Consider the following 24,775-nt stretch of genomic DNA (forward strand, 5'->3'; position numbering starts at 1 on the left):
ATGAATGTTTGGTAATTGTGATCAGAACTGATGCTGGTAAAAAAAATAAAAATTTTTTTTTAATATATATAATTTCTATGACAGTTTTTTGACTGACATTTTTGTCCTTTATGGACCTGGGTGGTAAGGTTTTTTTTTTTTTTTTTTTTTTTTTTTTTTTAAATATTTTTTTAATCTGACACTGCATAAAAAATATGAATGCATCAAAATTAATGTTGTTGTTAATCACTGACATATCAAAGACTGTAATAATCAAAGATAAAAAATCTGCTTAGCATTTAGTATATGGAAAATAATCACTATTTTTATTTTTTTCCATAAAAAAAAACAAACATCTGTTGCATTATGTAAACAAACCAGCATTTAAAGTGTTACAATTCTGAAAATGAATGAATGTTTGGTAATTATGATCAGAACCAATGCTGGAAAAAAATAAATAAAATTAAATAAATAAAAACTACGTCAGTGAAAGTGGAAAAAATTTATTAATATATAATATTTCTATGACAGATTTTTGGACATGGACATTTTTGTTCTCTATGGACCTATGTGTAACTTTTTTTTTTATTGACGCACAAGGGTTAAAGAAATAAAGATGGACATCAATTAGGTCCTTATAAGCACAGGTCCTTGTAATGATAGTAGGACGAATGTGTGTGTGTGTGTTTGGTGTTTGAGTGACAAAATGATAAATGAGTGTAGATACAAGGTATGTGTACGTAATAAAGTGTCGCCTGAATGTATTTTTAAAGCATAAATTGGTGTTTTTAACAAAAGATTTCTAACGTTGTTTCACGATAAACTAACCCGGCTGACAGAGCGAATCCCGGCGCTAACCGGTTTGTTTACTGTGGGCAGTTATTTCTCTTTAGCCCCGCCCACCCGAGCCTAATATAGTCCTGAAAGCGGGGTTAAAGCCTCGAGCGCCACTCGGACTTTTAAAGCGTGTTATATAACGTGCTTTCCAACTCCTCTCGGAGTGACTACAGACACCAGCCGCGTCGTACACTCCGCCCGACATCTCTGGAAACTTTCATCCCACTTCAACGGCTCGCACTTCCGGCATTTTAACCTCCCGCAGGTGCCGCGCGCTATGAGCAGTGACGTGTGTTGTTTTGCCGAAGCCCGGCGCGTGGCGATTTTCGGTGGCACGCACGGGAACGAGATGTCCGGCATCATGCTCGTGTCCATGTGGACCAAAAACGACTTCGAGATCCGGAGGAGCAGAGTACACATCGAGCCCTTCATAAGCAACCCGAGAGCTGTGGAGAAGTGCGCCAGGTACATCGACACCGATTTGAACCGAGCCTTCACAGAGGAAAACCTGAGGTAAACACCAACGCTCGCGCCTCTAACAGCCTGCCTCGCGCTCTCCAGACTTGTTTATCCTGTATACGAGCACATCACGCACATCTCTTCCGCACTGCACAAAGTTCACGCTGCTCGTCTGATGGCGCGTGCACGATTATCTCTCACACAGTCAGCTGATCCACGGCTTGACAAGAGTTTAGAGAGGAAAAAAAAAACGTGGCTTGAATGATGTCAAAGTACTGAACAGTGCTGCCATGGAAGAAACAACTCTCCATCAGCATCTCAATCAGTTATTATGAGAAAAGCACGTCGTAACCATCAGAAAACATCTCGTTTTTGCATCAAAACTAGGCCTATCTCATTATTTCTACGAGGAAAGTATCTTGTTACTATAAGAAAAGCATGCCATTATTATTTTATGTTATCTTATTACCAGAAAAGTGTTTTATTTACAAGAAGAACATCTTATCACTACCAGAAAACATTCTGTTATTACACGACGAGCATCTTGTTACAAGAAAACATCTTGTTATTAGGAAAGAACATCCTGTTATTCCATGCGAATGTGTCGTCACCATGAGAAAACAACTCGGTTCAACAAGAAGAGAAAGAAAATCTCATTATTACGAGAAAAAAAATGTGGTATCATCTTCGCTATTAAAACAGATGTGTTCAAAATAACACATCACGGGCTCATTTTTAACACACCTGTGTGCGTCGCTTTCAACACAATCAGTGTGGTAGTACATTTCCACACAAGGCGTGGTTAAAAAAAATAATAAAATAACATAGGGATGTGTTGTTTATACTTTTGTCCCTACAGTTATCCTAAAATGCTATTTGTTTGTATTACGTTACATTTATGGTATTTGGGAGACGGTCTTATCTAGAGCACCTTACGTTTATCTCATTCATACATCTGAGCAGTTGAGGGTTAAGGGCCTTGCTCAAGGGCCCGATAGTGGCAGCTTGGCGGTGTTGGGGTTTGAACTCACAACCTTCTGAATAGTAGACAAACACCTTAACCACTGAGCCACCTCTGCCCGTATTTTAGTTTTAGTTTGTATGCTACTAAAATGCTCATAAAATAAGCAAACAATTGCGTGAAGTTCAGGTGACATTTATTAAAATCATGAAAACATTTGACAGACGTAAGAATTGGAGTTGATGCGTCTTCTTACAAATCTCCCTGCTGTCTGAGAAGACAAGAGTCCCGCTCCTGTCCATTTGAAAATCTGTAAAAGAGTGAAAAGTGTGTTGGTTAGTTGTTAGCTATAAAATATGTACAAATACTTTTGAGGTGTAACTAAGAATTTACGTTACAGAATCCCAAACTGTAATTTTGGAAATGTGAACTCCACTCTCCTAATGAACAAGCTAAAGACTCAGCTCTTCCGTGAACACCTAACCAACCCCTAAAAACAATAAAAATTTGTTTACTCTGGCACTTACACCTCTACTCTGCGCACTTTGCTTCTTCTGGAACTCAACTAACGGATCTTGTATGGTAGCACTACGTGTATTGTTCTCTGCTTGATATATCGCTTTGCTTGTATTTTCTCATTTGAAAGTCGCTTTGGATAAAAGCGTCTGCTAAATTAATTAATGTAAATGAACAAAATGAAAATCTGGCTAACATGCAAATATTTATTTTCCTACCTTTAACACCTCACCGCCAATTTTTTTTGCATAACCTAGATAAGTCAGCTTACATCACAGAGATAGTGGAAAGCATTACAACCTACGTGCTCTCTTTTTGTCGCGTTAACCTTGTGAAGAACTTTTGGCTTGGACATTACTGAGCTAGGTAAGTTCCGTTAGACACTGACTGTCTGCACCTGTTACCCGGCATTAACATTCACCGAATACATGAAGAAACACGGCCCTAACCCATCCTACTACAGCTTGCCTTGTCTAAAACACTTACTAAATCTAAGTGACATTAACTCACTCTCTGTATTACATCATGCTGAAAATCTGTATGGGAATACATGGGAATGTCTAACATTACCGCGAGCTGTATGCTAAAGTGATGTTATTACCTCAGGCGAGCGTCTAGGTTAGCATCACTCATCCAGCTAGCTAACCCTAACTCGGAGCCTCAGATTAGATGCAGACCCAGAGAATTATAGAACAACCTCAGTCCATATTTCACAGCGAACATAAACACTGACACCAGCAGTGTAACACCAACACTGAGGAAGCAGTACATGATATTCACTTGTGAAGCCGTAGCGATAGGTAAAGTTAATTCTCACTCACTGAGTTACTGTTTTACAGTGAATACATTTTTCGAGAACACACTGCTTAAATATCGCAGTGTTATTAAGAGAGAACAACTCGCTGTTATGAGAAAGCATCTTTTTTTTAAACAAAAAAGCATCTGTTTACAACAGGAAAACAACTCATTATGAAAAAAAAAATCTTGTTACTACAAGAAAACATCTCGTTATTATGGGATAACATCTTGTTACAAGCAAACATGCTGTTATTAAGAGAAAACAACTTAATATTATGAGAAAACATCTCTTTTTTTTTTTTTAACCAAAAAAAGCATCTGTGTACTACAAGAAAAAGTCCCGTTATTAACCCCAAATTGGTCAGACCAGATCATCCGTGTAATCACTAGGAATTGAGAAAAATGATGATCCTTGCAGTAACAAGATGTTTTCTCATAAAGATCTCATGTCACGAGTTGTAATATATAATAACTTGGCAATGTCAATTTAAAATACAAAGTCCTAATTTAAAAGCTCTAATCACAAAAATAGGAAATAGTCATTACTGAACAGCTATTACTGAATTCCTGCGATGTTCGTATACACGTGAGGTCATTTGTTTATACACAAGAGTGACTGACAGGTTCAGACCTTTAAAGATCCTGTTTACAAAGTATAACCTTAACCTAAAATATAACCTAAAGTATAACACCATCAACAATGAAATGAGCTCATCCTAGATTGAAATACACGTAGATTAGTTTAGTTGATGGTGTTTAGCTAGCCCAATAGCTAAACGTAAAACGTGCAGGCGTAATTGCTCCAGAGAAAATTGTTCCACATGCGAGCACAATGCGAGCGGTTTTAGTGGTGTTAGCTTTGCATTGTGAAATTGTCCCAAATTACTTAACCACGCATAAATTATTTCAAGACATATCCAGATTTGAGATGATTTAGAACAGTGTATGCCATTTGAAATTTGATTTCTTTTTTTTTTTAAATATTCAAAATGTTAAAAAAAAAAAAGAAATAAAAATTATTTACCTGAAATTTAAAAAAGAAAATTTTTCCAAAAATGTTAACATTCAGGTCTACAATATTTAATGTTGATGACCAAAGTGACAGAATATATCTGGGTTCTTTTAAAAAAAAAATATATATATATATATATAGCAACATAATTGTCCAGTCATGTCCAAAATTGACCTAGTTTAGGAGTATTGCATGATGTGGTTGATTTCAAAGGTTACAAAAATCTTTCATTTTAAAAAGATAAGTTGTTCTTTGAAGTCTGGCACAAAATGTTGGTTTTTGTTTTTTACTTAATGTGGGGTATTTTGTGGAAAGTTTGTAGAGATAAACCAGAGACATACTGCATTGCATACTGCGTTGAGAGTTTCGATGGTTTCAGGTTATTTGGAGGTAGACATTTCTTGACACGAAGTGTCTAAAAGTTTTGGTTAGCCTACACTTGTACACAAAAGGAAATAGAAATGATCTTTATTATTGCTGAGAAAGGCAGTTAACAGAATGACTCAACAAGATGTTAACACTTAACTATTACCATTATCAGTGGCTGTTCATATATGACTTAGTTGGCTGTTAATGTATACACTCTGTTATTTCCTCATGAGGTAAGCATTAGTGCATATATTAATTCCTCAGTAGTTAAAGCATTAGTTAAGTATTAATATATTGCTTATTTGTGCACCATATAGTAAAGTGTACTTGGCCAATAAAGCAATTCCTAAGGGGAAATGCTTGAGGGGGGGAAAAAAGGATAAATTTGTATCCCTAATTTTCCCCTCCGTCCAAACAGTGGATCCTAACCCGAATCCTTTTTTTTTTTTTAAGCTGTTTTTGATGTTCTTTAAGAGATTCTCCAAACACCTTCTAGCTGACTGTTAAAAGCTGACTTTTTTTTCAGACTTATAACTAGTTCCACAAGTTTCTTGCTGTTTTTCTACAAGTTTCAGTCTTTTGTTGAACTCCGTTAGTCATCATGAATCCCTTTGTGGAAGTTGGGTGGCTCCTGAACACATGAAGTCCCAAGAAGGTTACCAAGAAGGAAGTGGCTGCAATGCCGGCAATTCCCATTGTTGCAAAATCAAGGTTAAAAGTATCTTTCGTCATACAGTCCCCTCTGAAACTAATGGAATGGATTTGTGTTTTTTTTTTGCCGTAGACTGAAGACATTTTGGTTTTGAGATCAAAAGACGAATGTGAAAGGGAGTTTTGAATTTCAGCATTTATTTCCTGGTATTTATTTGTAGATGTGTTAAACGACGTAGAACATGGCACGTTTTGTATCAGACAACCCAATTTATACAGGTGTTTAACAGGTGTTTCTTGTTACCCAGGTGTTTTCTGTTAGATTGATTGTTTTTAAACAATAAATGGCTCTGAACGTCTACTCTTGGTTTTAGCCTTCAGTGTCACCTGTGAAGACTGCATTTGTTGTTAAAAAGGATAAGCCAACATGAAGATCAGAGAGCTGTCTATGGGAGAAAAGCAAGCCATTTTGAAGCTGAGAAAATAGGGAACATCATTCAGAGGCATTGTACAAACATTGGGCATAGCCGAAGCAACAATTCGTATTGACCTGAAAAAGAAAGAAACCACTGGTGAAAAGTGGCAACCGACACAGAATGGGTCGGCCATGGAAAACAACAACAGCTGATGACAGAAACATTGTGAGAGCTGTGAAGAAAAACCCAAAAACAACAGTCAGTGACATCACCAGCAACCTCCACAAGGCAGGGGTGAAGGTATCACAATCCACCAAGAACGGAGGCCATCTCACAAGTTGCAAACCACTCATCAGCAGTAAAAATCAGAATTGCAAATTGGAATTTGCAAAGAAATACAGAGACGAGCCATGAAAGTTCTGGAACCAACATTAACCTCTACCAAAGTGATGGAAAGGCCAAAGTATGGAGAAAGAAAGGAACTGCTTGTGATCCAAAACATTCAAACTCATCTGTGAAACATGGTGGAGGTAGTGTCATGGCTTGGGCTTGCATGCCTGCTTCTGGAATATTCTCACTAACCTTTATCGATGATGTAACTCATGATGGGAGCAGCAGAATCAATTCAGAAGTTTACAGGAACATAAAGTCTGCCAATTTACAGAGAAATGCATCGGGAGGAACTTTATCATGCAAGACAATGATCCAAAACACACTGCCAACTCAACAAAGGACTTTATCTGGGGAAAAAGTGGAAGGTTTTATACTGGCCAAGTCAATCACCAGACTTTAACCCAGTTGAGCAGCATTCCACCTATTGAAGAGAAGACTGAAGGGAGAAACCCCCCTGAAACAAACAACAACTGAAAGAGGCTGGAGTAAAAGACAGGAAAAGCATCACCAACAAAGAAGAAACTAACAATTTGGTGATGTCACTCAGTCTTGATTCAGTTACTGCAAGCAAGTTATTTACTTTATTTTACTTCAAGGCTTGCTTGTTCCTATACTTTTGCTCACCTAAAAATTGGCTGGTCTGACACAAAAGCTTCTATGTTTTATGTTGTTGAACACTTCTAGATGTAAATGCCAGGAAATAAAAGCTGAAATCCATTATCCATCTTTTGATAGTAAACCCAAATGACTTTGGTGTAGAGCACAAACAAATTAATTGGCCGTGCCGTTCCAGTAGTTCTGGAGGGGACTGTATATAGCAAGGTCTCACAAATACCACGACTTGCATAAATGAATATGCATCAACGCTGTACATAACACATTCATTCTGGGCTAAAAACAGCAGCATTGTGTGTATTGTTTAGTGCAGTCTGGCCTAATTGAGAGTTTATTGGAGCCAAACTGTGTATGAGGTCCAAATAATAGACACGTTTAAAACGTTTTATTGTTTGCTTGTAAATGTGCTTCAAGTACAGCTTTGATTCTTTTTTGTTTGTTTGTTCTTTTATTTATTTAAAAAGCTAAACCAATGTACTATCCATTCATGAGAGCTTTTGAAAGCAGCCTGAGCGTAAGGTCTAAATGAAATGGCATCATCGTAATTAAAATACAGTCCAGCGCTCTGGTCGCTGAAACACAATCCCCTCTCCTGTGTAACAGTGTATGAAGGAAGGCTGTTTTGTTTGTCTCATTTACATGTACTGTAGCGGGGGTTCTTAGGGTTCATATGGCTCCATTTGAGGTTTCTAGGGACAGCACTGTTTAGTTATTTATTCATTCATTTATTATTTCTTTATTTTCAGCCAACGCTAACACCTCATTCGTTCACACCTGCTATTTGCTGTGGGTCACGTCACGTCTAAATTGTGCCGTTTATGTGTACATTCTCTCCTGTCTAGACATGACAACTAACTGCAAACCACGGAGATATTTCGAACCTCCTCGGCTTCCTTTCCACCAAAGACCGTATTCTCACGTGAATAGGAGAGTTAACACTGTAACTCTTTTAAAGAGCACCTATTATGGTTTTGAAACATCTCATACAATATATATTTACATGAATCCAAGGTCAAAAAACACGTTAATGTGCTCATAATTTAAACTGCAGCATTACCTTTTTTCTTCCCAGCTTCACAAACGACTTGTTCAATGTTCCGTTCTAAAGGATTCGTTCTAAACTCCTCCTTTCAGAGAGCGTACACTGCTCTGATTGGTCAGATGTGCCAGTCCTCTGTCGGCGAGCAGCCACTGAAGACTAGAGGCGGGGCTTTTTGTTACAAACCTACGTAGGTTCGTACAGGAAGTAAGTCTGGAATCACTAACGACTCGTTTCAGTGTTCAGAATCGGTTCCTTCTTTTCGAAGTCAATAACTCCGTTTGTCCTGCATTTCGATTTTTTAAACTTTGCAGACGTTTTTACGTTCACAAACAGCTCTATAACACACTACAGGAAAGGTAATATTTGGAAAACCATAACAGATGCACTTTAACACCACTGCTACAAGACAGTGCAGTGTTTCGTTAACCTGCCTAACAAAGCGTAACCGTAAAGAGTAACCCATTAAAACCTGGGTTGTTGTTTGTCTTAGTACATCCTCCTTCGGTGAGCAAAAAAAAAGAAAAAAGGTACTGTTTGCAGTACGTTTTTGATCAGCTTTTGTAAAAATATTGTGAAGGATCCGTCTGTTTAGCATTTCACGAAGGAGTCTTTGCTGTCAGCACTTTGTAACAGTTAGGGGTGAAGCTGTAAATTTGATTTTTCCGCCATGGGAAAGGTTTCAGGATCTAACGTGACTTAACTAGTTCTGTGAATGTTTCACACCATTGAATGTAACTATACACGGATAGAACGTTCTTTACTATGAGTTGAAGTTATATTATTTACATGAACATCTATAATAGCTAACTTTTCAAATTAGCCATGTGGTGCGAATTGGAAAATTGTTTTTTTTGCCTCACGTTCTGGGAGCACTCAAACACATCTCATGCAAACCACGAAAACCACAAAACTATTATTAAGAGCAACATTCGAATTCTGTTCCCATGGAACTTTTCAGCCAAGAATTATGGTTGTGGGTGTGAATCATGTCAGTGTTGTAAACAGCTGAATCGAAACGGTTGTATGTTATATATCCAGTCACATTTCAGGTGCTGGGTAGAAATCTTACTTTAATCTTCACAATTTAGTTCATGTCTTAATGTTAATTAGAGTAATGTGTTGATGTTTATGAGACCAGTTACTGGGAAACAACTTGTTGAAATGGAGAGAATAAAGTTTTTAGTTGATTTTTTTTTTCTTTCAGAGTTGTCGAATTAATTATTATTCATTTAAAAGAAGGAATAAAAGGAAAGGTAGAACTATCGGGATCGGTCGATATCACTCTGAATTGTCGGTATCGGCTGAGAAATTTAGTATTGGTGCATCTCTAGTTTTATTCCATACATAAAATCAAACTATTCCACAGGAACTTGTATGGCGAACAGTCCACATGGTCTTAAGTTGAACAGTAAAGGTCATGACAGTAACCAACTTGATTTACGGACATTTCACAATATATGAAATGATAAGTTTATAACTATAAATGGATTTAAAAAAAAAGAGTATGTCCTTTAATTAATAACCAAATGTAATTGTTGTATGTAAACTGCTGTGGTATACGAGGAACGAAACACTTCTGGACATGCAGTTATTGCATGGAGCCACGGATCTCACCACGTCATACAGTAGTTGATTCTTGTGCTATAACAGCATGCCCACTTGTGTTTTATTCCAAACCAAGACTGCATTTATCTGTCGGATTTAACACGGCACGCCGACGTCTCTCCACAGCACGGCAGGTGGAGACGAGCTGCCGTATGAAGTTCGGAGAGTCAAGGAAATCAATCAGATATTTGGACCTAAAGGAAGTCCAGATGCCTACGATGTCATCATTGACCTCCATAACACCACATCCAACATGGGCTCCACGCTCATCCTGGAGAGCTCGACAGACCACTTCACCCTTCAGATGGTGCATTACATCAAAGTAAGCAGCTTGTAAACTTCACACATGAAGTTCAGAGGAATCTTGTTGGGTATCATGGAAAAAAAACGAACATTATACTTTAACCACAGCTGTTCAATTTCTCCGATTTAGCATTATTTCAGCTCCGTTTATAGTGAAACCCTCGATTCTTCAATGGTTATTAAAGGGATAATTCACACCAAAATACAAATTCTGTCATCAATTACTCACCCTTATCTTGTTCCAAACCCATAAGGCTTTCGTTCATCTTCAGAACGCAAATCAAGACATTTTAACGAAAGCTGGGAGATTTCTGTCCGGGAGAACGTTCCTCTCTCGCGATACAACCTAGAAGCGCTGCACTGTTTACAGCAGTACAAGAGGGACGCTGTGCACAAACCGAGTCACATAGAACAATCTTTGTAACAAAGATGTCTGCAGATTTCGACATAGAAGAGGGCTTGTTGAACGCGCGTTGGAGATCTAAGCGGACGTGAAGATATTTTGTGAATAAAGGCTTAATTTTAGGGGTTAATTTTGTGCACACAAAGCATTCGTATTGCTTCATAACATTGGCGTTTAAACCACTGGAGTCACATGGATTACTTTTACGTCGCCTTTATGAACTTTTTGGAGATTAAAAGTTTTGGGTACTTGGACTGTAAACAGTGGACAGAAATCTCCCAGCTTTCATTAAAATGTCTTCATTTGTGTTCCGAAGATGAACGAAAGTCTTATGGGTTTGGAACGAAACGAGGTTGAGTAACTGAATGACAGAATTTTCATTTTTGGGTGAACTATCCCTTTAAGGGTTTTGATTTCTGGTGTAGTGTTCCACATAGAACTTTTAAAGGTTCCCTCAGATTGACCAGCTTAAAAACCGTTATAGCATTATAGAGTTATCCATTTTTTCGAGTAGGGTCCAAAAATTTGAGAAGCGTTTACGTTTGTTATTTGTCAACACTGGAGGCAAGTCTATTTATTTAAAATCAATTTCTTAATTCACGAATGTAATTTATCTGAATGTCCTCTTCCGTCACATCACGTTTCATTCAAATGCTAACACACATTTGCTCTTAAGACCTGATATGCTATTGTCAATATTACACAGTGCTTAGTGAGGAATTCAGGAACTTTGAGAAATGTGACGCAACAAATTCAAAAGAAAGTGGGCTAAGTTCCTGGTAGACTTTCGAATCGCGCTGTACGTGGCGAAATCTACATGACGTCACCATGTAATCAAGCGAGGTTACAGCTGGCTTATTCATTTAGCTTACGGTAATCACGCTAGTATCATGGACTTTATACTGTTCAGATTCATATCCTCCAGCATCAGGAAACATGTTGTACATTGAACTGTTGAAAAAGTGTCAGCTCGTGGTTGTTGTTGAAAACGCATTGCTGTGTCAATCATAACTTCCATAACTAGCATAAGAGTTTAGGAGCAAAACACTACACACAGGAATGTGAACAGTATTAAAGGAGCACCCATATAAGGGAGTGAGACATGGTGTAAGACGTTGAACCCACTCGTTTTGTAGGGAATAAAACACAATGGGGTGTGCTGTTATAGGAAAATAATGAGTAGTAGAGTAGTGTGATGTGACCCGACGTGAAGCGGAGTTAATGTTATCAACACAAAGTGTGCCTTGTGCAGCAGAGGTTAGTGGGATAAGTACGGGATCAGATTACAGTGTCACCTGTGTGCCTTCTGCCCAGAAAGCCATGGCTCCTGAGAGCTGCATGGTGCTGCTGACTGAACACCCTCAACTCAAATATTCAACCACCCGCTCAGTGGCCAAGCACGCTGTCGGTGAGTCAAATATTCAGCTGTTCAAATTTTTCAGTGCAGCACCTTGTTTGACTTGGCTGATTGTTTAAAGAATGTCAAACTTGTTTTTAAAGATGGCGTTTTGCCAAAGTCTGCTAAGGTGAGTAAATTTGCAGTGGTAGGGTGGTTGGGGTTCTCTGGACTTTGATACAGATGATTGTTGAAACTGCTTCATTTCATTTACATTTTTTTCAGCTACCATTTTTGCCTGAAGACTTGCTTTCTAATAATTGACCTAGAATGGTTCTCGTAGGCAATGTAAAAACAGCAATACTAAACACAAGGACTGCAACAAGGTCTGGTACTCAGGCTGTCAATGCAACCCGACAAGCACCATGAATATTACAGGTTAAATAACTGAAGAAGGCTCAGTGCTACTATCTGTATCTGTATTCGGATTTAAACTCGAACAGGACGTGGCCTAAAGCGTGAGGTTAAAAAAAAAAGAACCCTATCATTATATCCCAGGAAACACGGGGGATAGAAATGCCAGCACTGCCAACACATGCTCTGACAATTCCTCAACCTCAACTATGGTGAAGGGTGAAGCATGGTGGTGGCATCATCATGTTATGGGGTTGATCTCTCAGTAGCAGGAACGGGAAGACTGATGAGAATTAGGAGGAAAACGAATGTAGTCGGATGTAGAACGGTTACAAACGTCCTTGAAGAAAACTTGCTCCAGAGTGCACAAGACCTCAGACTGGGGCGAGGGTCCATGTTTCAGCATGGCAATGACTCAAAGCTGGAGTGGATTCAGGACAAGTTTCTTATTGTCCTTGAGTGTCCCAGGTAAAGAGCAAACTTGAACCCCATAGAGCATCTGTGGAGAGACCTGAGAATGGGATGCTCCTTATCTAGTCTGATTGAACTTGAGAGCATCTGCAAGGAAGAATGGAAGAAACTTCCATTCTACGAAGTACGACCCCAATTCCCCAAAAATTGGGACACTGTGTAAAATGTAAATAAAAACAGAATGCAATGATTTGCAAATCTCATAAACCCATATTGTGTTATTCACAATAGAACATAGTATCTAATGTTTAACCCGAGGAAATGTACCATTTTACGAAAAAAACATTGGGTGATTTTGAATTTGACGGCCGCAACACGTCTCAAAAAAGTTGGGATGGGGGCAGCAAAAGGCTGGGAAAATAAATGGTACATTTCCTCACTTTAAACATTTGATGTGTTTTCTATGTTCTGTTGTAACATCATAACATCCAGGTTTATGAGATTTGCAAATCATTGCATTCTCCTTTTATTTACATTTATCTATAGTTACATGGAATTGGGGTTGTACTAAATATTGGGTCTGAATATTTATCTAGCTTAAAGCTTTCCATTTACAACAAATTATCTGTCCATTCTGAATAATGTATTTGTGTTCACTTACATGCCTGTACTAGATATTTTCAAAGGGACTTGGATGGCTGAAAACCTACACACACACACGCATACATACATGTTGCAATCACTTATATAACTGAAAAACACCAAGGAGCAACGTTCATGTGTTATGTAATATCTGTGTCTAAGAGTCTGACATGTATTTCAGGTTTTGAAGTGGGTCCCCAGCCTCAGGGAGTTTTGCGGAGCAATATCTTCCAGTCCATGCGGATGATCGTGAAGCACGCTCTGGACTTCATCGAGATGTTTAATAGCGGTAAGGCTAATATAAGGGAACTGTAGATGCCTGGGAACCAGTTTTTTTCTTATGGGATGTATGTACGAAACAGTGAGATTTGAAGTCGGAAGTCTGATGATGGTATCTCGAGATTGCAGTTTAGTGGCATCTCAAGCTGCTACACAGAACACATTTAACAAGCAAGAACACACCACAGTAATAGTACTTGGCAAAAAAAAAAAAAAAAGAGCTTCTAGAGATTTAAAGATTACAAAGCAGAACATCCAATTCATTATTTGAGAATCCACAGAGGCATTGTTCTTCTCCTAACCCGCAGCCAACTGTGTAAATAACCAGAGAAATCTGTTTTATTATTTAGTACACTGAGTCACCGACCTCTGATGTGAAAATGAACTTGAGAACCCTGACATTGATACTTTTTGAGGAACAGGTTACTCTAAAGACCTTGTTCTCTTTGTGTGTGTGTGTGTGTGTACATTCACATGGTGCACAAAGCAGTTTTGGGCACTCACGTGTAACATCATCTGTATCTTGCCCAATGAACACACACACACACACACATACACATACACACACTTTTTGTCTTCCCTCTCTTAAACATGCCGCAAGAGCCAAGGCCTGACGAGTACGTCTGGTTCTGCCTGTGCATCTTGTGAATAGGATACTTGTTGAAAGTTGGTCAGTTTCCATGTCATTAGGAGTGTAGCACTGGCGCTCCGTTGTCGCTGGTGAATGCTTCCCTGTGAGTGCTGCAACGTGTTTTCCACTCGCTCGAGTTTAACTGTTCGGAAGCCGAGTCAAGAAACAAAACGACAAAGGATGCAGCATATCAAGAAGGGGAGAGAAAACCCTTACATAAAGATTTTAAAAAAAGAATTTTTTTAATCTAAATTCTAGGGTATTTTATTTATGTATATTCTCAAATTTTGGTATAACGTTTAAGTTTAAGTAATAAAACACTTGGGGGAGTGATGTTGTAGGTAAATAATAAACAACTGGGTTTTCGTGATACAGAATTAGTGACCTGGAAGTGAAATATTTCCCTATAAGAGCACATCCGGAAGTGTTTTATTCCTCTTATACCACGTCTACCAACACTACCAAATTTGATCAATGAAAGAACGTCACGTCATACTTTGTATCCGTTTATACTTACATCGAATGTTGTAAGTTCTGTGAAGTCATTTTTCTGTTTTCAATTACGTTATAGCAGCTGCAAACAGTTGCACCCTCACCAGCCTCTCTGTCTCTAGAAATTAATTACACAATAGACTAATCTTATTTTTACGGCTTTAACATTTCCAAAAAAATTGAAATAAACGTCATCAGCATATCAACAATTACACACGTTTTTTTAAATTATTATTATTATTGTTTAAATGCAACTTCCCGTGTAAGTTGTTACTATAGAAATGATACATATTCGACATGCTGATACAGAAAACGAATCAACACCCTCCGACCAATCAGAATTGAGAATTCAACAGGGCTGGGGTGTAAAATGGGTTGAAACACTTTCATGTTCCTTAATATTAGGTATATTTATAAATGTTTGAGACAAAAGATAGATAGGATCGATAGATAGATAGAGTGATGGAGCAAAACTAATGTTCTGAACAACCCACAGAAAATGACCCCAGCGGAAGCTGAAACAAAACGGTGGATGCCAAATGCGCTCTCTCAAAACATAGTCATTTTTATTTTTTAAATCGTACGATATAAGGCACATCGCATGGTTCCCAGGTTTTAAATTGTATTTGTAATGTATTATATACTGCATACTGAATGTCTGGATTATATCTGTATCTCGTTCGCCACAGAGCAGAGGATTTACCGTGGATTTACCTGATTACTGTAAGCTGGAATGACCTTATGTTGCACTACTTATAGCTGAATGTGATTCTTTGTTATGGTGACGGCGGTTCTGTCGCACATGAAAATGGCACGTCAATACCAAGACCGATTTTTTTTCCCCCCTTAAAATCCCAGAGTGCGATGACTGCTACGACATTTGTCTGAGTTGCAAATCTACCATGTACGGTGCTGTGAAAAAGTATTTGCCCTGATTTCTTCTGGTTTTTGTGTATATCTCATACTAAATAGTCTTAGATCTTCAAACGAAATACAATATAAAGCAAAGGCAAACTGAGTAAACACACAATACAGTTTTTATTTTTTATTGAAGCAAAAAAAAAAGTTATCACCCGTGTGAAAAAACTAATTGCCCCCTTAAAATTAAAATCTGGTTGTGTCAAATTTAGCAGCAATAACTGCAACCAAACTCTTCCGATAACTGGAGATCAGTCTTTCATGTACTTCTAGGACTAGGATTTACTCCTATGCTGACATTCTCCTTTAGGATTTTCTGGTAGAGAGCAGAATTCATGTTTCCCTCAATTATTGCAAGTTGCCCAGACCCTGAAGCAGCAAAGCATCCCCACACCATCACACTGCCTCCACCATGCTTGACCATAGGTATAATGTTCTTTTTGTGGAATTCTGTGGTTGGTTTACACCAGATGTAACTGTTTGAATGTCTTCCAAACAGTTCCACTTTCGACTCATCAGTCCACAGAACATTCTCCCAAAAGGTTTGAGGATCATCAAGGTGTGTTTTGGCAAAATTCAGACGAGCCTTATTGTTCTTCTGGGTTAGCAGTAGTTTTCACATCACCACTCTTCCATGGATGCCATTTTTGCCCAGTGTCTTTCTGATTTTCTGATAGTGGAGTCATGAACAGTGACCTTTATTGATGCAAGAGAGGCCTGTAATTCCTTTGATGTTGTCCTTGGCTTTTTTGTGATTTCCTGGATGCCATTGCTGTGCTCTTGGAGGAATTTTGGAAGATCGGCCGCTTGTGGGAAGGTTCCCTACTGTGCTGAGTTTTTCCATTTGGAGATAACGGCTCTCACTGTGGTTCTTTGGAGTCCCAGAGCCTTTGAAATAGCTTTGTAACCCTTCCAGACTGATGTATTTCAATCACCGTCTTCCTCATCATTTCTGGAATTTCTTTCAGCTTTGGCACTGTGTGTTACTCAGTAAGACCTTTTAACCAACTTGGAAAAAGTTCTATTTAAGTGTTGATGTGATTGAACAGTGTTTGCAGTAATCAGGCCTGGTTGTGTCTAGTCCAGCTGAACCCCATTATGAATGCAGTTTCATAGATTTCAGGAATTAGTAACTATGCGGTTCAAGTACATTTTCACACAGACCCAGTTGTTACTGGATAACTTTTTTTGCTTCAATAAATAACATCATCATTTAAAAACTCTATTTTGTGTTTACTCAGGTTGCCTTCGTTTTATCTTAGATTTTGTTTTGATTTCTGAAACGATTTAGTACGAGACACAGAGAAGAAATCAGGATGGGGCAAATACTTTTCCAAAGAACTGTATGCAGGGTGGTGCTGATTGACATAAGCAGATTGTAGTCATTTCCTTTAATCGCAGGACTATCGTCAGAGGATCTTCATCATATCAACTGACATGGGGAGCCCACGTTATTGCAATTATTTCTGTTATAGGATTCGGCCATGATTTTACTGGGATACTGCTATATCCCATATAATGCTAAAATTTTTTTTACTGAAACTGCAGTGTAATAAATGCCTAGAAAAGCACGCACAACCACAAAGGACATGTAATTAGTCAATGTTTATGGATTACAAACCCTAAAATGTTGAATCACAGAGTTCAAGCTTAACCTTACAGTTGGCTATTATTATGCATTATTTTGCAGATGATTTTCGATCCAAAGCGACTTAAAGGTGAGGCAGAACCCGGTCTGAGCGCAGAGCTGTATAGTTGAAGGTTAAAGGCTTTGGCCCAAAGAGTCAACAGCGGATATCTGCTAGTCTTGGTATTTGAATTTAACCTTCACAATCCGCAGCGATGACAGAACCTCAAGCTCCTTTATCGAAAAACCCATTTCATTTCTCTTTAATCCACTTTTATATCCATGACTGTATATGCTAAACCATAGCTTAACGTCTACGGACTTTTCAGTCCTGCATTATAAACTAGTGTTTTAGTTATGTGGAGATATTTGTTTGAGATGGTTTATGGAAAAATCAGTACCGAAATGAATCCCACAGGATAGCAAGTACGGTTTTGCTTCAGATCTCCTGCCGAACTGATCTGGACACAAGGAACCCAACCCTGCTGAGTAATCTCAAGCTGAACAAACACCGCGCCACACTCGCACAGTAACTCGCACACGTCCATGTAAAATCACAAAAACATGATCTTGCATCATTATTCAGAGTTGAATGAAGTTCAAGCCATGCAAAAGCAATAACAGTGATAAATACAGTCTAAAACAATAGGATGTACTGGATCAAGTGCTATTTTCTAAGCTGCTGAATAATGTGAGTGGATTTTGTGATGCAGCAATACAGTATGTTGGCAATGTATTAATATTATGCCAAATGCGTCATATATCATCATATTAGTCTTTTTTTTTTTTTTTTTTAAATAGTTTTCGTTTTTTTAAATTGTCTCATATTTAAAGTAAACACAATTTCCTTATTCAGTCCACATTTTCTATTCCTGATTTTCTTTTTTTTTCTTCAGGTTTAAAGCCACCTGCTTGTGTTTAAAGGCTCGGGTCTAGATGCTATCGAAAATCCCCGTCTCTGATTCTTGTACTCTTTGATTTGCATAATCTGAATGGGAAGCCCAGGAAAATGATATAAGCACGTGCTTAGCCTATCATTTATACACAGAATCCCTTCAGAATCCATCCATCCATCCATCTTCTATACTGCCTATCCTTCTCAGGGTCACGGGGAAACCTGGAGCCTACCCCAGGGAGCATGGGGCACAAGGCGGGGTACACCCTGGGCAGGGTGCCAGTCCATCGCAGGGCACAATCACATACACATTCACACACTACGGACACTTTGGAAACGCCAATCAGCCTACCGTGCATGTCTTTGGACTGGCGGAGGAAACCGGAGTACCCGGAGAAAACCCCCGCAGCACGGGGAGAACATGCAAACTCCGCACACACAGGGCCACGGTGGGAATCGAACCCCCGACCCTAGAGGCGTGCGGCGAACGTTCTAACCACTAAGCCAGCGTGTGCCCCGCTTCAGAATCATGAAACAAAAACAGTAGTCGATTGAACTAATAAAAATAATAGGAAACAATCACAATGATAAACTTATTAGAACGATACACTCCAGCTTATGCTTCGGGTATTGATCGAAAATCGAAACATTATGAATTATTCTGTAACTATAGTGAAACAGCTAGGAAAGAAATTTAGTCAAAGAGACTTTTGGGAGTTTAAGAGGTCGTCTTTCAGTGAAAGATGGAATAAACCTAATAATGTCAAAAAAGGAAATACAAATAAAAGCATAAGGATATGTTCTAACAAGGCTGTTGCCTATTTTTGCGCTCCGCAGTTTAAGATTCCTTGGAAACAAGCATTCCACTTGATTCCTTGCTGTGCTGTGTGTGTATTTCAAAGGCGTGGAGTTTCCAGCGTGCCGTGTGGAAGTGTTCAGGGTGCACGAGAGAGTGGATTACCCAAGAGACACTAACGGCAACATCAGCGCTATGGTGCATCCTCGCTTACAGGTATTACACAAGCACGCTCATCCTCTCATCCTCTCTTATAGTGTCCTGACTTCATCTCTCACTACCAAGAGTTTTATTTTATTATTTATCTACGGAATAAAACGAAACAGTTTGGGGCATGATGTTGTAGGAAAATAATCGACGACAGATGCGAAGTGGAGCTGCTGTTCCCATTCTGAAGATCCACCCTGAGGTCATTTTCCTATGACGGAATGTCCTGAAGTGTTTTATTTCTCATACGTGAACACAATTTGCCAACGATGACAATTGTTCAATTATTAAAGGGTGGCACGTGATATTTTTATCCATGTAATGTTGTGGAACTTCTGACTTTCCCATGTCACAAAAAGTGCTGATACTGGAGACTCCTTCCTGCAAATAAGAACGTGTTCATGTGGAGCATCTGCCACAGGATAAGTCCCCGGATAAGCTGTTACTATAGAAATGTTAGCATGTAGAACGACCGCATTAATACTACTATCCTCAGGGATTCTGTTGTAAAAAATTATTTATTTATTTTTAAATTACAAAATCAATACCCTCTTCAACACGCTGTGGTATAGCAAAAATTACTATCCTACTCTTTTTTTTATGACATTTGCAGATGCCCTTATCCAGGGCAACTTACATTTATACAACTGAGCAGTTGAGGGTTAAGGGCCTTGCTCAAGGGCCCAGCAGTGGCTCCTTAAAGTACTGGGATTTGAACTCATGACCTTCCAATCAGAAGTCCAACATCTTAACCATTGAGCTACTCAACTCCGTTGATGCACATGACTGTCTATATTGGAATGTTCACTTTGCATGTAATCTGCTCCTATTTGTAAAATCTTTGTATTAATATTCCATATATTTTATTCAAATATGAACACGTAAATAAAATACATAGTTAACATCCATTTTTTAAAAAATTTGAGCAATAATGTTCGGGCGTTTTCACACCTGTCAATTTTGACATATGTGAACGCGGCACTAAAACAGTCTAACCCGATTGTAACTGAACTCTGGTGTAACGCGGTGAAAGACGAAACTGAAATTTGGTCTGACGAACAGATTTCTGAACGACTTTCAAAAACACATACGTACACTGAAGTTTACAGGGTGTTTATCGAGCATCTCAAGGAGGTGGGGTTTAATCGCTCCGTGGCACATATAAATTGGTTAAAGTGCACCTATTATGGTTTTGAAACGTGCCTAATTTTGTTGTAAAGCTCTCGTACAATAGATTTACATGCATCCGAGATCAAACAACACTTTAACGTGCTCATAATTTAAACTGCAGCATTACCTTTTTCCCGCAGTGGCACAAACGACTCGTTAAATGATTCGTTCTAAAGGATTCGTTCTAAACTCCGCCTTTCAGAGAGCATACTCTGCTCTGATTGGTCAGATGTCCCAGTCTGTTGTGATTGGTCTACCGCTGTCAGCGTGTTTCAAAAAGGAAACGCCCACTACCATAACGAGTCTCAGCTCCGTCTGTCAGCGAGCAGCCGATGAAGACAAGAGGCGGGGTTTTTTTGTTACAAACCTACGTAGGTTAGTACAGGAAGTAAGTCTGGAATCACGAACGACTCGTTTCAGCTGTTCGGAATCGCTTCCTTCTTTTGGGAGTCAATACCTTTGCAGACTTTAACATTCACAAACAGCTCTATAACACACTACATGAAAGGTAATATTTGGAAAACCATAATAGGTGCACTTTAAATTATAATAACTACAGCTAAAACGAGAGCCACAATGAGCTCGCGGAGCTATCCATCTCGATAGGTGACCCCGGAACATAAACAGGCGCACTCTGACCAATGAGAGGACAGAGTACTTACGTGTGACTTGCATAAACAAATTTTAGTACGCTTTGAAATGTTGCCTTGTGAAAGCGAATCGAGCCAAGGAGAAAATACAGCATCGTAACGATTTACAGGTCTGCAAACGCCCTTAAATCCATTCCTAAAAGAAGCAAGCAGTCATCTTAACACATGAGAGTCAAACCCATGAAAAAGAAGACTGAAATATTATTAGAATAACAAAAGGTTATCACTTCGCCATCTAGCTTGAACGAGAAAAAGGAAGGAGAGGAAGGGAGAGGCTTCATTTTGTTCGAAACTGATGAAATCCGAGAGTCACTGGGAAGTCACGAGGCTGTGAGTCCCACGCTGTAAAAGCAAACACTGACCCCACACGAACGCGTGTCTTAAAGCGGTACGTCCTTACAACGCTGCATATTTTTAACAAGCGAACATGGCTGTGTACTACAAACCAGTCTTGAGTCTTGAAAGAAAACTCAAAACACACACAAACACTCCAAAAAAAAAAAAAAAAAACACCCCCTGATCGCTGCATTGACATGCTTTTCTGCTCACCACGGTTGGAAAGAATGATTATTTGAGTCACCATAGCCTTCGGGTCTTCTCCTTCTCCTTTTGAAATACTCTAACCATCCTGTCTTTTTTATTTTTTTACAGAACAATGTGGAGCACCATAGAAATAGCTTAGAATATACAATAGTATGGGTTCTTTTTACATTTATATCCAGCGGCGCATTTTACACTCCTGATTATTCTGACTGAAGTATCGCAAACGACAAGAGACGTGCTGCCAGGATCGTGTAAATCATGTTTAGAATTGGAGGAATTTCTTCTTTTCTTCTTCTCTTGTCTGTAGGATTGCGATTGGGAGCCCCTGAACCCCGGTGACCCAATGTTCCAAACATTCGACGGGAGGACCATCGTGTACGAGGGAGCCGGTCCCGTCTACCCGACGTTTATTAACGAAGCCGCGTACTACGAGAAGAACCAGGCCTTCATCACAACCTGCAGGGAAACCGTAGCTGTTAATTCCATTCGGAAAAGCACCCAATAACCATAAAAGCACCCGATAACCGTGACCATAAGAAAAAGAAAGTCGATCTCTAACTGACAGGCATTCTGCCATGCCTGAAAACTACAACTACTCTCATTTATATATATATTTATATATATATTTACAGTTTTTACAGAAATGCTTCATCTATAATAATAATTCAAACTAAGTCAGGTTAATGATTTATTTACAATTTCAAAGAAAAGAAAAAAAAGTTGAATATTTTTATATTAGTTTTAAGGTTTGTCATAGCTAACCTTTTTTTTTTTTTTTTAAACCGGTATTTCATGGTGCAGTTTACAAGAATATTTATAAAATTCTAACGTTCAATCACACGCGTTTATATTTATACTTACATTCCCAGGCAATTTTTATACTTTACCAAACGGAACATGTGAAATATGTAAAGCTGTAAAAGCTATAAAAATCGACTGACTCGCGTCGTAGCGTTTCGAAAGCTCGTAGCTTCCGGCGCGTTTTTCAACGTGCCTTCGCTGACTTCCTGTAAAGACTCGGAAGCGTGTATCGCCTACGTAAGGAGTAAAAGGTATGCGGTGAGGCATACGTACGGTTGAATCTGTTACGAACAAGTCGTCATGTTTTAACTGTTTATAGTAATCTTGTGTAGCTATGCGAAGGAAGTAACGGAGTCGAGTATTTTATTGGCCCTGTTTAAGTTTATCGAGAGCGTTTTTGGGAAGGAAACTGTACGTTCTATCAAAGTCTGCAGTCAGGTCGCTCGATCGTTCGGCCAGAAGTCGATCGTTCGCCGTCGGCCATCGTTGAGCATCCGTGGCGGATTGTTGTGCGCAGTTTTGCGGTGTTCTTACCTGGAGGAAGAGTTCTCTGGTTGGCTGTTTTAGGTTGATTCCATGATTACGTTAGCATTTAGCCTTGTAAATCTTAAACGTTTTACAATATTGAATCTAAGAAAACATGCGTTCAGACTTTCTGGAATGTGTCCAGATTTGTTTATTCTGTAAGGTTTCTTTGTTATGTTTTGTTTTTAAATGAGTTGAAATGAATCCCGCTGAGCATAGGATGAGAATCGGTGTCATTGGAAAGAAGAAGGAAGGACTTCCTGATCTTCAGGAAATTTCCTGGTGAACTTCCGGTTGAACGCGTGACTTGTGGAATAGTCTAAATATTCCGTCGGGGTGACGTGGAATGAGTGAACGTTCATAAACTGTCATGGAAAATGATGTTTCAAGTGTGAGACGCTGAAGGGTTTCATGCTTTAATGCAGAATTAATATGATTTCTGAAGTATCTTCATGCCATCGAGATTCTATTCCATGGTAAGGTGTAGTAATAGTGGGCTTGGATGGGCAAAAATGTGTTTTTATAAATGCTTTACGATATTTATCAGGAAAACGCCCCTAGTTTGTTGTGAATGACACTTCAAATGTCTTTTACCTTACGTACAGTATGTATTTAATTCTACTATATGTAATATCACAAATGGCACCCCAATCATGGAGTCACCCTTTAGCTTAGCCAATCAGACCAGGAGAAGAGAAACAGAAACTAGCCAAGCCAGTCACTGTCTAGACGGTCTCTAAAGTTACTTTTACATGTCCGCTTGTTCTGTTTTCACTTCTGCTCCACTGATCTAGAAAGCATTATTTATATCTTTGGCCTTTTAAACTGGTTACCTAGTTCGTTTGGCTGTGTATGCTTCTGCGATACGTCAGTGGTCAGCTGTCGGTCTTGCCACGCGTTCGAGTACTGGTGCTAATTTTGTACTCTAACAAACTTCACTCGGCCTAGCAAAGTTACCCAAGTCAAGTCATCGAAGGCATGTAGGAATGCAGACTGAAGGGGAAAATAGATCCCGGACCACTTACATATTCATTCTGGGGGGGAATGTGTTTCCTTTGTTTTCGTCGCACTGCAAATTACAACCTCATCCTATATACTTCTACTTCACGCACAACGAATGAACCTGTGATCAAAAACAAACGTACAGCCTTAAAGATTTGACCGTCGTACTCTTAACCTGTGACGACTTGAGAACGATTTCTCTGAATTATCGTTAATGTTCTGCTAATTTAGCAAATTTCCGGACGGATCGGAAGCGTTTCGGTCCGTGCGTTATCGGCCGTGCGGACTTGTATGATTAGTCCGTTGTGGCGTTTGTGACTTTGCGTCGTCTTTTGTGCGATTTTAGTGCTTGTGTAAAGCAGGCTTGGTTCAAGCGGTGGTGTCAAAATGGGAACGGATTGAAAAGTGCCCACACGGTCGTATCCGTCGCGCACGCTTAACACAGAAATGTGGGTTTTGACTAATGTTGGATAAAGTAACACTATTAACAACGAATTACATTTTTATTTAATGGCAAAATGCTCACTGACCTATGCAAGGAATATTATGTTCTCAGTAATGTAGCACAAATATAGTGCTTATGGACAATCTGTTCAATGTTAAAGATGTTAAACCCGGATATGTGCGACGTATCCATTTCAAATTAGATTATATACTGTATATTTTAGTAAGTTAAATCACGTACATATTTTTTTTTAAATGAGATTTTTATTAGATTACTTTAGATTATAAGTAATGAGCCGTATGTATGTTTTAAGCTACTGTCTGGTTTTTCCCCCCTCTTTGGTTTTGGATTGCACATATTTAACAGGAAGAAAAAAAAAAACAAGAATAAATATTTCATATTTTGATCTTGTTTCAATTCTGCATTTGTAACTAAGTCTTCCATAATGGCTCTCGGATTTGCATCCAGAAGCAGCGATTTGTACAGGTTGAAAAACTTTAATTAACCCGGAGGAGGACCTGCAAAATCTCGTACCAGCGTGAACTATTTTTGTTTTTACATCAGAGCACCACCAGAGGGCGACACTCACTTACATAAAATATCTTGGAAAAAATATCTATAAATTTAAAAAA

The 24,775-nt window shown here is 38.9% G+C and overlaps 1 protein-coding gene across 1 annotated transcript; it reads left to right on the plus strand.

Moving 5' to 3' along the window:
* The first annotated feature begins 912 nt into the window (after positions 1-912).
* On the plus strand, positions 913-24,549 carry aspa (aspartoacylase). Its single transcript, XM_053617704.1, has 6 exons — positions 913-1,329; positions 9,780-9,975; positions 11,674-11,767; positions 13,344-13,451; positions 18,907-19,016; positions 21,678-24,549. Exons 1-6 carry the CDS (start codon positions 1,094-1,096, stop codon positions 21,873-21,875), a joined length of 942 nt encoding a protein of 313 aa, XP_053473679.1. The 5' UTR covers positions 913-1,093; the 3' UTR covers positions 21,876-24,549.
* The last annotated feature ends 226 nt before the right edge of the window (positions 24,550-24,775 follow it).

The sequence above is a fragment of the Ictalurus furcatus genome, chromosome 28 (assembly GCF_023375685.1).
Source record: "Ictalurus furcatus strain D&B chromosome 28, Billie_1.0, whole genome shotgun sequence".
Classification (NCBI taxonomy): domain Eukaryota; kingdom Metazoa; phylum Chordata; class Actinopteri; order Siluriformes; family Ictaluridae; genus Ictalurus; species Ictalurus furcatus.